The sequence below is a fragment of the Aspergillus lucknowensis genome, assembly GCF_044049455.1.
Source record: "Aspergillus lucknowensis strain CBS 449.75 chromosome Unknown BJX67scaffold_20, whole genome shotgun sequence".
Lineage (NCBI taxonomy): Eukaryota > Fungi > Ascomycota > Eurotiomycetes > Eurotiales > Aspergillaceae > Aspergillus > Aspergillus lucknowensis.
The window spans coordinates 252,133-264,505 of NW_027263564.1; the positions used below are offsets into that span (position 1 = coordinate 252,133).

The 12,373-nt window shown below is 55.6% G+C and overlaps 5 protein-coding genes across 5 annotated transcripts; 4 read left to right on the forward strand and 1 right to left on the reverse strand.

Moving 5' to 3' along the window:
• Positions 1–449: 449 nt before the first annotated feature.
• BJX67DRAFT_372115 (putative C6 and C2H2 transcription factor RegA-like) lies at positions 450–3,443 on the forward strand (the record flags this gene model as incomplete). The annotated part of the gene is made up of 8 exons (XM_071031204.1): positions 450–570; positions 625–679; positions 727–962; positions 1,005–1,184; positions 1,229–2,001; positions 2,056–2,190; positions 2,235–2,359; positions 2,405–3,443. The coding sequence occupies 8 exons, from the start codon at positions 450–452 to the stop codon at positions 3,441–3,443; spliced, it is 2,664 nt and encodes an 887-aa protein (XP_070886195.1).
• Positions 3,444–3,719: 276 nt separating this feature from the next.
• Positions 3,720–6,451, forward strand: sit1 (putative siderochrome-iron transporter Sit1). Its single transcript, XM_071029119.1, has 12 exons — positions 3,720–4,074; positions 4,144–4,227; positions 4,284–4,359; positions 4,413–4,477; positions 4,525–4,629; positions 4,677–4,770; positions 4,817–5,133; positions 5,179–5,236; positions 5,287–5,380; positions 5,433–5,620; positions 5,696–5,755; positions 5,812–6,451. The coding sequence occupies exons 1-12, from the start codon at positions 3,832–3,834 to the stop codon at positions 6,165–6,167; spliced, it is 1,740 nt and encodes a 579-aa protein (XP_070886196.1). The 5' UTR covers positions 3,720–3,831; the 3' UTR covers positions 6,168–6,451.
• A 660-nt stretch (positions 6,452–7,111) lies between these two features.
• Positions 7,112–8,088, forward strand: BJX67DRAFT_353426 (uncharacterized protein). Its single transcript, XM_071029120.1, has one exon. The coding sequence runs from the start codon at positions 7,412–7,414 to the stop codon at positions 7,628–7,630; it is 219 nt and encodes a 72-aa protein (XP_070886197.1). The 5' UTR covers positions 7,112–7,411; the 3' UTR covers positions 7,631–8,088.
• Positions 8,089–8,137: 49 nt separating this feature from the next.
• On the forward strand, positions 8,138–9,856 carry BJX67DRAFT_108178 (NADH:flavin oxidoreductase/NADH oxidase). The gene is made up of 2 exons (XM_071024279.1): positions 8,138–8,509; positions 8,592–9,856. Exons 1-2 carry the CDS (start codon positions 8,339–8,341, stop codon positions 9,690–9,692), a joined length of 1,272 nt encoding a protein of 423 aa, XP_070886198.1. The 5' UTR covers positions 8,138–8,338; the 3' UTR covers positions 9,693–9,856.
• BJX67DRAFT_108172 (uncharacterized protein) lies at positions 9,751–12,355 on the reverse strand. Its single transcript, XM_071024278.1, has 4 exons — positions 11,702–12,355; positions 11,281–11,654; positions 10,569–11,235; positions 9,751–10,522 (listed from the first exon to the last, which is right to left on the reverse strand). Exons 1-4 carry the CDS (start codon positions 12,065–12,067, stop codon positions 9,842–9,844), a joined length of 2,088 nt encoding a protein of 695 aa, XP_070886199.1. The 5' UTR covers positions 12,068–12,355; the 3' UTR covers positions 9,751–9,841.
• Positions 12,356–12,373: the final 18 nt, after the last annotated feature.

Consider the following 12,373-nt stretch of genomic DNA (forward strand, 5'->3'; position numbering starts at 1 on the left):
CGTTTCTTGACCACGCAAGTAAGGAGCTGCATTGTGCCACATCCAAGCATTGAGAAGTCGCCCTGCCCGGGATGCGCCCCCACATTCCGAGGCTGCTCGGGACCTCCTTTTGGTGGGGAAGAGATCATTGGGAGGTGGATGTGCGAGAGGAGAATATCTCGATGATTCTGCTGGATTAGTCGAGTAACCGGACTGGATTAATAATACCGTGTTTGGCAAGCAATGCATGGGGCTCAGAACCGGTCTGCATCCAAGCGAATACTTGTAGGAATGTAATGAATGAAGAGTTCTTGTCTGCTCATGCGATTGGCCCCCGCATTTCTGAGCTCCCCACACGAGAATGGAAGAAACGGTCGACCTTCTCACGACCCCAACTTTCCTCCTCCCCTCCCCACATTCTCGTCTCTTGATTTCATGTCAGTGCTGGCTTCAGGATAATGCAATGCAGAATGCCAGATGACTCGCCCCTGCACTCATCCAAGTCCCGCCCAGGATACTTCCAGTGCGGCTTCGGCTCCTGTCGCAAGAGCTACAACCGCGCGGACCATCTCATCCGCCATGTCCGATCACGTCTGTTCCTGCCGTAACTTTGTGACCTGAAAGTCCGTCGACTGACTGCCGCAGATACTCGCGAGAAGCCGTACGTCTGTCAGGTGTGCAATAAGGGATTTTCAAGACCGTGCGTTTCTCGAGTGGTGTTGTCGCCCCGTGTGCTGACCGCGATAGGGACCTGTTGAAGCGACATGCCGCCGGACACAGCCATTCCCAGGATGGGAAACGGAGACGGCCCTCGAATTACTCGAAGAACGGTCGTGTTTCTCAGGCTTGCAAGGCGTGTGCGACTTCGAAGCTCAAGTGCGACGAGGAGAAGCCTTGTCGTCGCTGTCGGGATCGGAAGCTCTTCTGTGACTGGCAAGAATCTGGCGCGAATGACGTTTCGTTGGACGCGATTGAGCAACAGGGTGAGTTATCGTGTCGGCTTGAGAATCGTGCTAATGGTGTAGGATCGAGCGATGATCGACTGGATGAAGATCAGGACTCCGCGATCGAGTCGCCGCAGCCTGGCATTTCGTCTCCTCTGAACCCGGATCTGGGCGCACAGTTTGTTACACCAGGTATCGAACTGGACGCCTTTCTTCCTCAGGCCAGTGCGAGACCGGATGTGACGATGCCGACCTACGATGGTAAGTCTGGTTTCGAATGCCTTGGGCTGGTGCTGACTGCGCAGACCAAACGGTTTCGCCTCTTGTGGACCACGAAAGTGGCGTGTTCAGCGTGGATGGGACCTTCTTCCCAGAGTTTATCCCTGACTCACTAGTCTCGCTGTCGCGGCCTGGCGAACTCGACCCCTCGGCCTTTCCTCCTAACGACTACTACGCGCACCGACTGTACGACCATAATCTGAACTACGACTTCGACCTGACCGAGGTGGACTTTAGCTTGATCGACTTTTATAACTCCAGGGGCTCCGTGAACCCAGCCTTCCAATCGACGGACGAGCCTAATGACCGGCTGGATGCAGACAGCGGTATTGCCCTCGGCGCTGAAGCATACCAGCGCTCGTCATTCTCGGCATGGAAGCCCGCGCGCGGAGACCACGCCTTCGCGGACCAGGAAGCCCTCTCGGTCCCCAAGTCTATCGACAGTCCCGAGACGAGTGTACGCTCCGAACGTCAGACGCTTTCCGAGCGCTTATCTCCGGGCACCCGAGACCTGATCTTCGGCATGGTTCTCCAAACGAGCCAGAGGGCCAATTTGACTCGCATAATGAAGTCGTTCCCAAGCACGGAGTTGCTCGATAGCCTGATCCAGGACTTTTTTGCCTACCAGTCCCAGCAGGTTGATTCGTGGATTCATGGTCCGACCTTTCATTTGAACGAGGAGAGCCCAGATATGGTGGGCGTTGTTGCTGCTGCGGCGGCCGTGCGATCGGCGATTCCGACTATTCGAAAGTTGGGATACGCGTTGATGGAGGTTATTCGTCTGCAGATGGCTTTGAAGGTATGCCTTACATACCGCAGTCGAAGGTTGACAATCTAATTATCGGCTGCTCAGTATGAGAATGACAACACTACCATCCGTCACCTGCGCGCCTCGCAAACGTTCGCGTTGGTCATCGACATTGGGATCTGGAGCGGAAGTGGCCGTCGAACTGAACTTGCGGAGAGTTTTCAGCAACCGCTCTTGACGGTATGTACTTCACGTTAGGGTTGCGATCTGGTCTGACTGTGTAGATGCTGCGCCGAGGGCTCCGATTCCGACGCTCACTTTATACCTCCATCATCCCTGCCCTTGAAGATACACACGAAACCCTGGAGCGGAAATGGCGAGACTGGGCGGAACAGGAGTCGTTCAAGAGGTGAGCCCCCGCAAGAACAGATATTTTATCCAACTGACCAAGTAGACTCGCCCATCATTTGTTCCTGCACGACGCGCAGTCGTCGCTGATGCTGAATATCAACCCTCTCATCTCATATGCGGATCTGGAGCTGCCTTTCCCGATGATTCGGTCACTGTGGGAAGCTAAAACCGCGGTAGAATGGAGGGACATCTATTTAGCCACAGCTACTCCAGGTCCGGAACGGCTGCCATCGCTGGTCGATGCCTTGCGCGACATGTCCCGCTGGAAGGGGCGCATAGACTACCAGCTGTCCGGCTGCGTTCTGCTTCACGGTCTGTCGGCTTTAGTCGCAGAGTACCACCGCCTGAAATTCATCTCGCAGGGCAACTCGAAGCATTGGAATGCGTTGGTGATCAACTCACGACAGCAGGAACTCTCGCAGGTACTGGAACATTTCCGGATGCTCTGCTGCGAATGGGCCAACATGCCCAGCCCCGAAATCTCACTTGTCTATGAAGTAATCTCCATGTTCTTGTTCATGTCACTGGAAGAACTGCAGCTATTTGCCGGGAAGGAAGACAAGAAAGAGGCCCGTCGAGTCTACCACAGCGCGCTAGAGTGGATCCATAGCGCTGATTCCCGCCGAGCTGTCTGGCATGCGGGCCAAGTGATCCGTGCGGCAAAGGCCATGCCTTCGGGTTCGCTGACGGGATTCCTGGCCGTTGGAGTGTACTACGCGAGTCTTGCGTTCTGGTCGTATAGTGTGGTCTCCAAGGCGCGCGATTCAAAGATGGCTGCTGCTGCCTCGATGACTCCGAGCTCGGATGCGACGAGCAGCCTGCGCGACCGACATCCGATGGTATTCCTCGACGGCGAGGAGACGGCGGACGTGCACAGATTCATTTCCCTGAGCCGTGGATGTCCGGCCCTGCAAGGGTTGAATGGACCCGCTGTGGTCGGCGACCCGGGGCGAGTCATGGACGTGGCGCAGGGGCTTCTTCGGGCAGACGCACCTTACGATGCGCTTCCGCCGCTGGTGCAAGGGCTCTGCCAGCTGATGCATGATTTGGGAAACGCAGCGCAGTCGAGTGCTGTCACGTAGACTGTTTGTGTGTGGACATCGCGGCCGATGGCCCACGTGTACGATAGATGAGATCAGATAATCTTCGGACGCTTTGACTGTCCATCCAACGGGTTCCAGGTTCCAGAAGTGCCGGGCTCCAGCCAAGACGCCGGACTCGGGGCAATACGAGCTGACGGCGGCGCTGATTTGTCCAAACTGGAATGTGGCGCCCTTGGGAGATGAGATTTTTTCAAGATTTCCGAGAGATTTTCTCGTTATCCATCAGATAAGATGGCCTGACTCTGTTCCTCGCTTTCCGGATCCCTGTCCTGAAGATTCCATTCTTTCCTTCCCCTCAATCCTCTCTTCAATTCTCCATTCTCTGCATTCTCTCCCCTCTGTCATCCCATTGATAGACTCACCTACAATGGGCTCCCCGCCAGAGTGGAAGGAAGCAGGGCACACGTCCGATGCGGTCGCACCACGCGACTCTGCGCCCGTCGCCGACGACGTTGCCTCCACTGCATCGTCGGAGATGAGTCCCGGCGTCAAGCGCATCGAGCTCATCGGCTCTCACCTCGGGCTCTGGGGCCGCGTGGCCATGTTCTCGGGCATCTGGCTAATTGCCTATGTGTACGGACTGGACGGTGGGGTGCGGACTACTTACCAGGTCGGCCGTCACTTTCTGAATGTCTTGTCGTCGCTGGTTCTGTTGCTGACTGTTTTCGCTTCTTTGCAGCCTCTTGCGACCGCGAGTTATGCAACACATAGCTTGCTGTCGACGATTACTGTCCTGCGCGCCGTGATTGCGGCTGCTGCTCAGGTATTCTCCTTCGTACAGCCATGGGAGCGTCGGTTGGTGCTGATGCGCAGTGGTAGCCCACGGCCGCGAAAATCGCAGACATGTTTGGTCGTGTGGAGTTGATTTTCTTCTCCGTCTTCTTCTACACATTGGGTACATGATATGATCTCTTTTGCTGGCAGGGTGATAGCGACTGACATATCTAGGCACTGTCATTGAGACCGCCGCGAATAACGTTCAAACCTTTTGCGCTGGTGCTGTGATATATCAGGTATGTGAGCCAAAGATGCTTTACGGGTACTTCGCTGACGGCTGTAGATTGGTTATACAGGAATTATATTCTTGGTTGAGGTTCTGATCGGCGACACGACGTCCACACGCTCCCGCCTGCTTTTCTCTTATATTCCGGCGACGCCGTTTATTGTATGTCCCTCGTCCCTTCTTATCGGATGGATAAATTAACAGCCTAGATAAACACTTGGGTTGGGGGAGACTTGACGGATGCCGTGCTCAAAGTGACAACGTGGCGCTGGGGTATTGGGATGTTCACGATTATCTTTCCAGGTACGTTGGCTTGCGTGTATACAGGATGCGGCGCTGACTTGGGTAGCCTGCTCGATCCCACTCCTCCTTACCATGACCTATGGCCACTGGAAGGCCAAGAAGGTTACCTCATATCCGAGTCTGCTCAAAGTCTTCGGAACAAAGCGGTTCCTGATTGAGATCTTCTGGCGAATGGATGTTCTCGGGATTATCCTCTTGATTGCCGTCTTCGCTCTCATCCTCGTCCCCTTTACCATTGCCGGGAGCTCCTCCGAGCAGTGGAAGCAGGCTAAGATTATCGCGCCCTTGGTGATCGGAGTGTTCTGTATTCCAGCGTGGATCTATTGGGAGAAGATGTGCAAGCATCCCATGATTCCGTTCAGGGTAAGAGCCTCGCCATGTTCAATGGGATGCCACTAATGAGCGTAGTTGTTGAAAGATCGAGCCGTCTACGGTGCAATCGGGATTGCAATCATGCTCAACACTGGTAATCCCCCTTTTCCCTCCTCGAGGGGAATCCTAGTCTAACAGCACTAGCATGGTCTCTACAAGGTACATACCTATACACTGTTCTTATTGTTGCTTTCGATGAGAGCAATCTGAGCGCTACTCGGATTGCCTCTCTCTACAGGTACGCCCACTGCATAACCTGCCGTCCAGCTCGTGTTAGCTAAGATGTGTAGCTTTTCCTCCGTCATCACTGGCTGCATTGTCGGCGCCATCGTCATGAAAGTGAAGCGGCTGAAACCGTTCATCGTGGCCGGGACCCTCCTCTTCGTCGCCGCATTCGGTGTCCTGTACCAGTTCCGTGGAGGAATCGGTGGCTCATCACACTCCGGCATCATCGGTGGTGAAATACTTCTCGGTATTGGTACGCAACCACCCTGCAACCGCCCTACCTAGGCATATAATATTAATATCAAAGGCTAACAACAATACCAACCAGCCGGCGGAATGTTCCCCTACCCCGCGCAAGCAAGTATCCAAGTCGCCACAAAGCACGAGCGTAAGCCTCCCCTTCCTGCCCAGCTTTCGAACGATCTAACCCTCATCCCTACGCAGACCTCGCCATCGTAACAGCCCTCTACCTCGCCTCCTACAACATCGGCTCCGCCCTCGGCGGCACAATCTCCGGCGCAATCTGGTCGCAGACCCTCCTCCCGGAACTAACACGCACGCTCGGTGACGCAACAACCGCCGCCTCCGTCTTCGCAGACCCCTTCACATTCGTCTTCGAGAACCCGGTCGGCACGCCGGCGCGCGACGCCGTGATCCAGGGGTACAGGCATACGCAGCGGCTGCTGTGTATTGCGGGGCTGTGCTTGACGGTCCCGCTTGTTGTGTTTTCGCTGTGTATTAGGAATCCGAGGTTGTCGAGGGAGCAGTCGTTGCCGGATGCGGAGAAGGAGGTTGATTAGATTAGAGTTGATTAGATTATGACGATCTGGGGTTGCTGTAGGGTACATCAAGGTGTTTACACATACGTTGTGCTGGAAGTCCTTTTAAAGGGATTGTCTGGTTATTTCTATCAACACTCTGGGCCATGCTTGCTGCCGTAAGCCATTGGCTGGGGAGATAGATGCAAGCACTGACAAACAAGGGATCAAAACAATTTGCTATAAAAGAAAATAGTTAATTTCATAAACAGGAACACTATAAGAGCGAAACTAATGAACCTCTGGCTGGTTGAGCAGCTCAAAGGCACTTAAACCGCTCCCTTCGGATGTTATAAGACCCTGAGCCAGGGATCCTGAAAGGCATCAAAATTACCGTGACAGCCATTCTAGACAGCCTAGAAGATGTACCACGGCAAGTCCTACCCCCAAGCCATGACTTCTTTATTCCTCAAGCAGCCGGAACGCCGAACTTGTAATATTCCTCGCTTGATACCCGCGATCTCGGCTTCGGGTCCGCCCCCGATCTCCATTACAGTACGGAGGATTGGAGTAACTATCACTGAAGCCATATAAATAAATAAATGATGAAGAGCCAACATTGCAGGTGGTTGTACGGCCGATCCGTATCCACAATGACAATCGCCTCTAACAACGTGCTCCGTCGGGCAAGCGAACGCACCCTCTGCCGTGTAAGCCCTACCTACCCAGCACACCGTGACAGAAGAAGAACGGTTCTAAGAAGAGAGAGAGGTAGGCCTTCGGCATCCGCCTAATTCCCTCCCCAGCCGTCGTCCAACTTGCTAAAAACGCCGGATTTGACGCCGTCTTCATCGACGTCGAGCACTCGACCCTCACCGTCGACGATGTCAGCCGCCTCTGCACAACTGCCCTCCTGGCCGGAATCACGCCGATAGTCCGAGTCCCGTATCAATGCGGTGATGGGTTTGTGCAGAGGGTTCTGGACGGCGGCGCCATGGGTGTTGTTTTCCCGCATATACACAGTCAAGGTGCGTGCGCCTTCGTGTCCACGGATAGTATAGTAAATGTGAGTATCGTATAGTATAACGGACCTCTCAGACGCTGAACTACATCCTAATATGACTATATCCTAATAGAAGATGCCGCATCCGCCATCCAAATCACCCAATACCCACCCACAGGAACCCGCTCGATGACTGGCCAACTCCCGCAATTCCACCTCGTCCCGCACCCAGTCCCCCAGATAATCGAGCAAGCCAACGCCCTCCAGCTTGACCGTCTTCGTGATGATCGAAACAAGGGGGAGCATCGAGTCCATCGAGTCCATCGATTCCATCGCCTCCACAACGGGAGTGGACGTCCTCCTGATCGGATCGAACGATCTTTCCATCGAGCTTGGCGTTCCTGGTGATTTCGCCAGCGATGTGTTCCGCGATGCGCTCGTGAAGGTTAGTGCGGCTGCGAAGAGGCATGGCAAGATTCGGGGGTTCTTGCGCAGGGGATGAAGAAGTGTGCGGCGGAGTTGGAGGGCTTATAGATATGTGTTTAGAGGATTGCTGCGCCGATTGATTTGAATCTATATACTGCTGAGTACATAGACGAGAAGGCCTCAAATCCGGTCGAGCTCCGTGGGATGACGGAGATATCCGGAGGACAAGACTGGCGGAATTGCAGTTCCGAACATCTCATTGTCAATGGCCAAAGAATCGAAATTCCCTCACCATTCAGTGCATGCTTGATAATCAGACAGTCAACGAACTTATCTGATCGCCACCTCATCGCTCAGGCAAGAGGTCTTCCCAAATAGGCTAGACCCGGAGACATTTTCGGTACAAAGCGTGCCGACCAGGCTGAGTCAGATCTTTATGCAACCTTAAGTTATGTTAATTATTATCCGGGAAGATGACGGGGATTTCTTGCCCTCCTTTCGGCCAAAGTATATCCTTGCGTAGATCAGGCCAGCTGCTTTGTATAGAAGACCACCGATAGGCTATATAAGCTACTGGCAGCCGATTACTCAGCGAGTCAGCGACATACAACCGCACGCTAGGACTTGGAAGGCCTCCACTGCGATTTCAAAGCAAGTGGAGCTGCGAGATTCTTCCGCTGGGTTCTGAGAGCCGCTATTTAAGGCACGATGTTCCTGTTCCTGGTGACAATTTTCCTCATCAACTCCTCCCTTGATCCTTGAACCTTGAACCAACACAGCAGAAATGGCCCTCCCCGACGTCGTGATCGAACCCGCCAGGGACATCCCCTACTTCACCCCCGCGCAGTCCCCCGCCGCAGGGACAGCCGCAAACCCACAGACAAGCGGGAATGCCATTCCGAAGCTATACACACCGCTGAAGGTCAGGGGCGTGACCTTCCACAATCGACTCGGTGTACGTCTCCCCACCCAACCCTCCTTCTCCATGCGTGTATAAAATTTGTTGGTGTGTTGTGCTAAGAAAGAAAGAAAAATAGCTCTCCCCCCTGTGCCAATACTCTGCGCAAGATGGCCACATGACAGACTACCACATCGCGCACCTGGGCGGGATCGCCCAGCGCGGTCCAGGTCTCATGATGATCGAAGCGACCGCCGTCTCGCCGGAGGGGCGGATCACGCCGCAGGACGTCGGGCTGTGGACGGACTCGCAGATCGCCCCCATGAAGCGCGTCATCGACTTTGCGCACTCGCAGGGCCAGAAGATCGGCGTGCAGATTGCGCACGCGGGGCGGAAGGCCTCGACGGTCGCGCCCTGGGCGATTAACCGCGGGGTCGTGGCGACCGAGAATGTCGGCGGGTGGCCGGGGGATGTCCTGGGGCCGAGCGGGGTTCCGTTCCATGAGAGTTATCCAGTCCCGCGGGCGATGAGTAGGGCGGATATCGAGGTGTTTAAGGGGCAGTGGCGGGATGCCGTGAAGAGGGCGATTGTTGCCGGGGCGGATTTCATTGAGATCCATAATGCGCATGGGTACCTGCTTAGTTCGTTCTTGTCGCCTAGCGCGAATACGCGGACGGATGAGTATGGCGGGCCGTCCTTTGAGAATCGGATCCGGCTGCCGCTTGAGATTGCGCAGATAACGCGCGACGCGGTGGGCGGCGACGTCCCCGTGTTCATTCGGCTCTCGGCGACGGACTGGATCGAGGAGAGTCTCCCCGGGGAGAGCTGGAGGCTGGAGGACTCTGTGCGGTTTGCGGAGGCCCTCGCGGCGCAGGGGGCCGTGGATCTCATCGACGTGTCGTCGGGGGGTGTGCACGCGGCGCAGAAGGTGAAGTCTGGGTCGGCGTTCCAGGCGCCGTTCGCGGTGGCGATTAAGAAGGCTGTGCGGGAGAAGTTGCTTGTTGCGACGGTGGGGACGATTACGAACGGGAAGCAGGCGAATCGGTTGCTTGAGGAGGACGGGTTGGATGTGGTGCTTGTTGGGAGGGGGTTCCAGAAGGATCCTGGGCTGGCGTGGACGTTTGCGCAGCATTTGGACGTGGAGATTGCGATGGCGAGTCAGATTCGGTGGGGGTTTACGAAGAGGGGAGGGACGCCGTACATTCATCCCAGTGCGTATAAGGAGTCGATTTTCGAATAGATTGAATAGAATGGGGTAGATAGATGGCTAGATAGACAAGTGCGGTGCATGGAATGTCATCCTGTTCAATGCTAGCTCTAGTATCTATATCTAATCTTCAACCGAATAAAAACACAATCGCGAAAGAGATTTACGAAGAGATACATGGATTACAGCTTGCTCCTCGGGGGAATGTTCTTCAGCACATTATCGTTCCAAGGGTACGGGTCGAAAACCAAGTCGTTGACCGGGTTCTCCTGGCTCGCACGCCGGAAGAGGTCAGGGTAGACGTCGCCATCGTACCGCCCAAGACTGCTATCCAGCTGCCAGTCAGGGATCTTCCAGGCATCAACTAGCCGCACGGCGTGAGGCCGGACCTCGTCGAGGAGTTTCATGACCTCGCTGGCCTGGGTGAGACCAATCTGGCGGACGGTGACGGCGGCGGATGAGAAGAACTCGGAAGCCTCGCGTTCGAGCGTGTGCAAGGCGTAGAGACGGAAGAGGCTGCGCAGAAGGCCAGCAGTCTGGGGGTCCAGGGTGGAGGTTAATTCTGGGGATGTGACTGCTTCGTAGAAGTTCTTGACGATGATGTACTGCGAGAGCGCGGTGGAGAGACGCCAGAAGTTGACGAGGAGGCTGTTCCATGATCGCTTCTCGACATCGCGGTATTTGAGGGCTTCGAAGGTGAGATGGGCAGTGCGCCAGGCGAAGGCGGCCACGATATCGCCGTCGTTACTGAGGATGTCGAAGGAAGCGCCCTTGTCGCGGCGATCGAGATAGGCTTGGAGGATGCGGGACGTGTCATTCGCTGTTCCCTTGCCGGCGAGCACGGCCCGGGCAGATTTAAGGAGCTATATGGTTAGCATAGGAGTATCGAAGACTAGGTCGGCCACTTACATAGCGCGCAACTTGTTGAGTCAACATGAAGTTGTCACCCTCCCAGGTTAAGGTAGGGAGGTAATCAGAGTACCAGGGCCCGATACCGCTGTAGCTGCTATAGCCATGGCCCCCACAAGCACGACGGCACACTTCAAGACCCTCTCCGGCGGTCGTACTCGCCAAAGCCTTCAACCCGCAGGATGTTGCGTGAAGGTCCGCCAGCAGGTCAGAGCCAGCGCGCAGCTGTTCCGGCCCAGCACCGCGCTTCTCCTGGTCTGCCTGCGAGGCCGCCTTCATCCTCTCCTGGTTCTCCTGGTACAGGCGCATCATCCCACGGCCAGTAAAGTGCAATGCGTACATCGCCGCGAGTAGGGGTAGCAGACGGATCTGAACCATCTTGTAATTGAGAACCTGGTTCTCCTCTGCGCTTGCCTTGGCGTCGCGGTCCTGGAACTGTCTTCGCACAGCGCAGTAACGGATCGCGATGGTAACACCACGGGCCAACACGCCGCCGGCCTGGAGGACAATATTCGACCGCACCCAGGTCATAGTTCCATATACAAGCGAGGGTGAGGCGGGCCGCAAGTACTTGTTCGTCACCTTATCAACCTGGGCAAATCGAGCGAGCATGTTGACATGAGGAATCTTGACCTTGTTGAAGAGGAGGAATCCGTTGTCCATCGTGCTGTACGGGTCAGTCTGATTCCTAGATTCAGCTGGGAAGTCTCACTTGTAACCGAACTTCGGGCCAATATCGCCAACGTAGACGTTTTCCAGAGGCTGGTGGGTTTCCAGATCACGAATCTGGACGACGAACGGGTGTGGGCCGTAGTTCTTGCCTGCAATGAACAACTGCGCCATCACCACGGCGTGGTTTGCCGTCCGGCCCAGCGAGCCGATCCACCACTTCGAGGCCGTCAGGGACGGTGAGTGGATGACGAAAGTCTTGTCCTCGGGATCCCATGTGGCGGTTGTTTCCAGCCCGCGGACGTTGGATCCGTGTCCCAATTCCGTTTGTGCATAGCACCCGATTATCTGGTAACTGGCAGCCCTCTCGTAGAACAGTTTGTGCTGCTCTGGGGTTCCCTGCTCTCGTAACGTCACCTAGCCGACGTTAGCCGATATCATCGCATCGCGTGCGAAGGGAGTACCAGAAACATGGTGGAATGCAGGCCGTAAGGAGTCGGCTCGGCCAGCAATTCATTGGCGACGTGAGAGTCCTCGTCTGACCAGTTGTGCAGCTTCTTCAGTTGCTGTAACCGCTTCCCCCGAGCCAGAGCGAGCTGGATCTTCTCGGTCCGACCCAGGGTGTGATTTTGGGATTTGTCGAAGACCTTCTCGGCCTTCAACACGGAAAGGATGGTATCCTGTCTTTGCAAGGCTTCTTTGGTGTGTAGCAACTCTCCCAGTTTGTCGACATCAACATTTGACTGTGCACGCTCCTGCGTGAGTAACTGCGTGCCCTGCGGTTCGGCCGGCTTCAAGGCCTGGACCCAGGCGGGCGGAGGATTCGGCATGGTGTCGGGAGCGGCGGAATGGGGGAGTTGGACAGAGAAAGTTGGAGGGAAGGCTCGGTGAGGGTCAATCAAGAGACGGCGAGGGCGTAGAGGTAATAAATACGTGGATTGCCCCAGAGAACCAGAGACTGCACGCGCTTTGGGGACAAATCGACGACGGGCACGACTGGAGACTCCGCAAGTTTGGCCCGAGGGTGTCGCCCGAAAGGGAAACTACCGAGGCTTGCCCGAGCAGCGCTGCCTTGCTGCCTTACTGTCTCGAGCCTCAGGAATGCTCTCCGACTCTCAGGCTCACAGCATCGGACC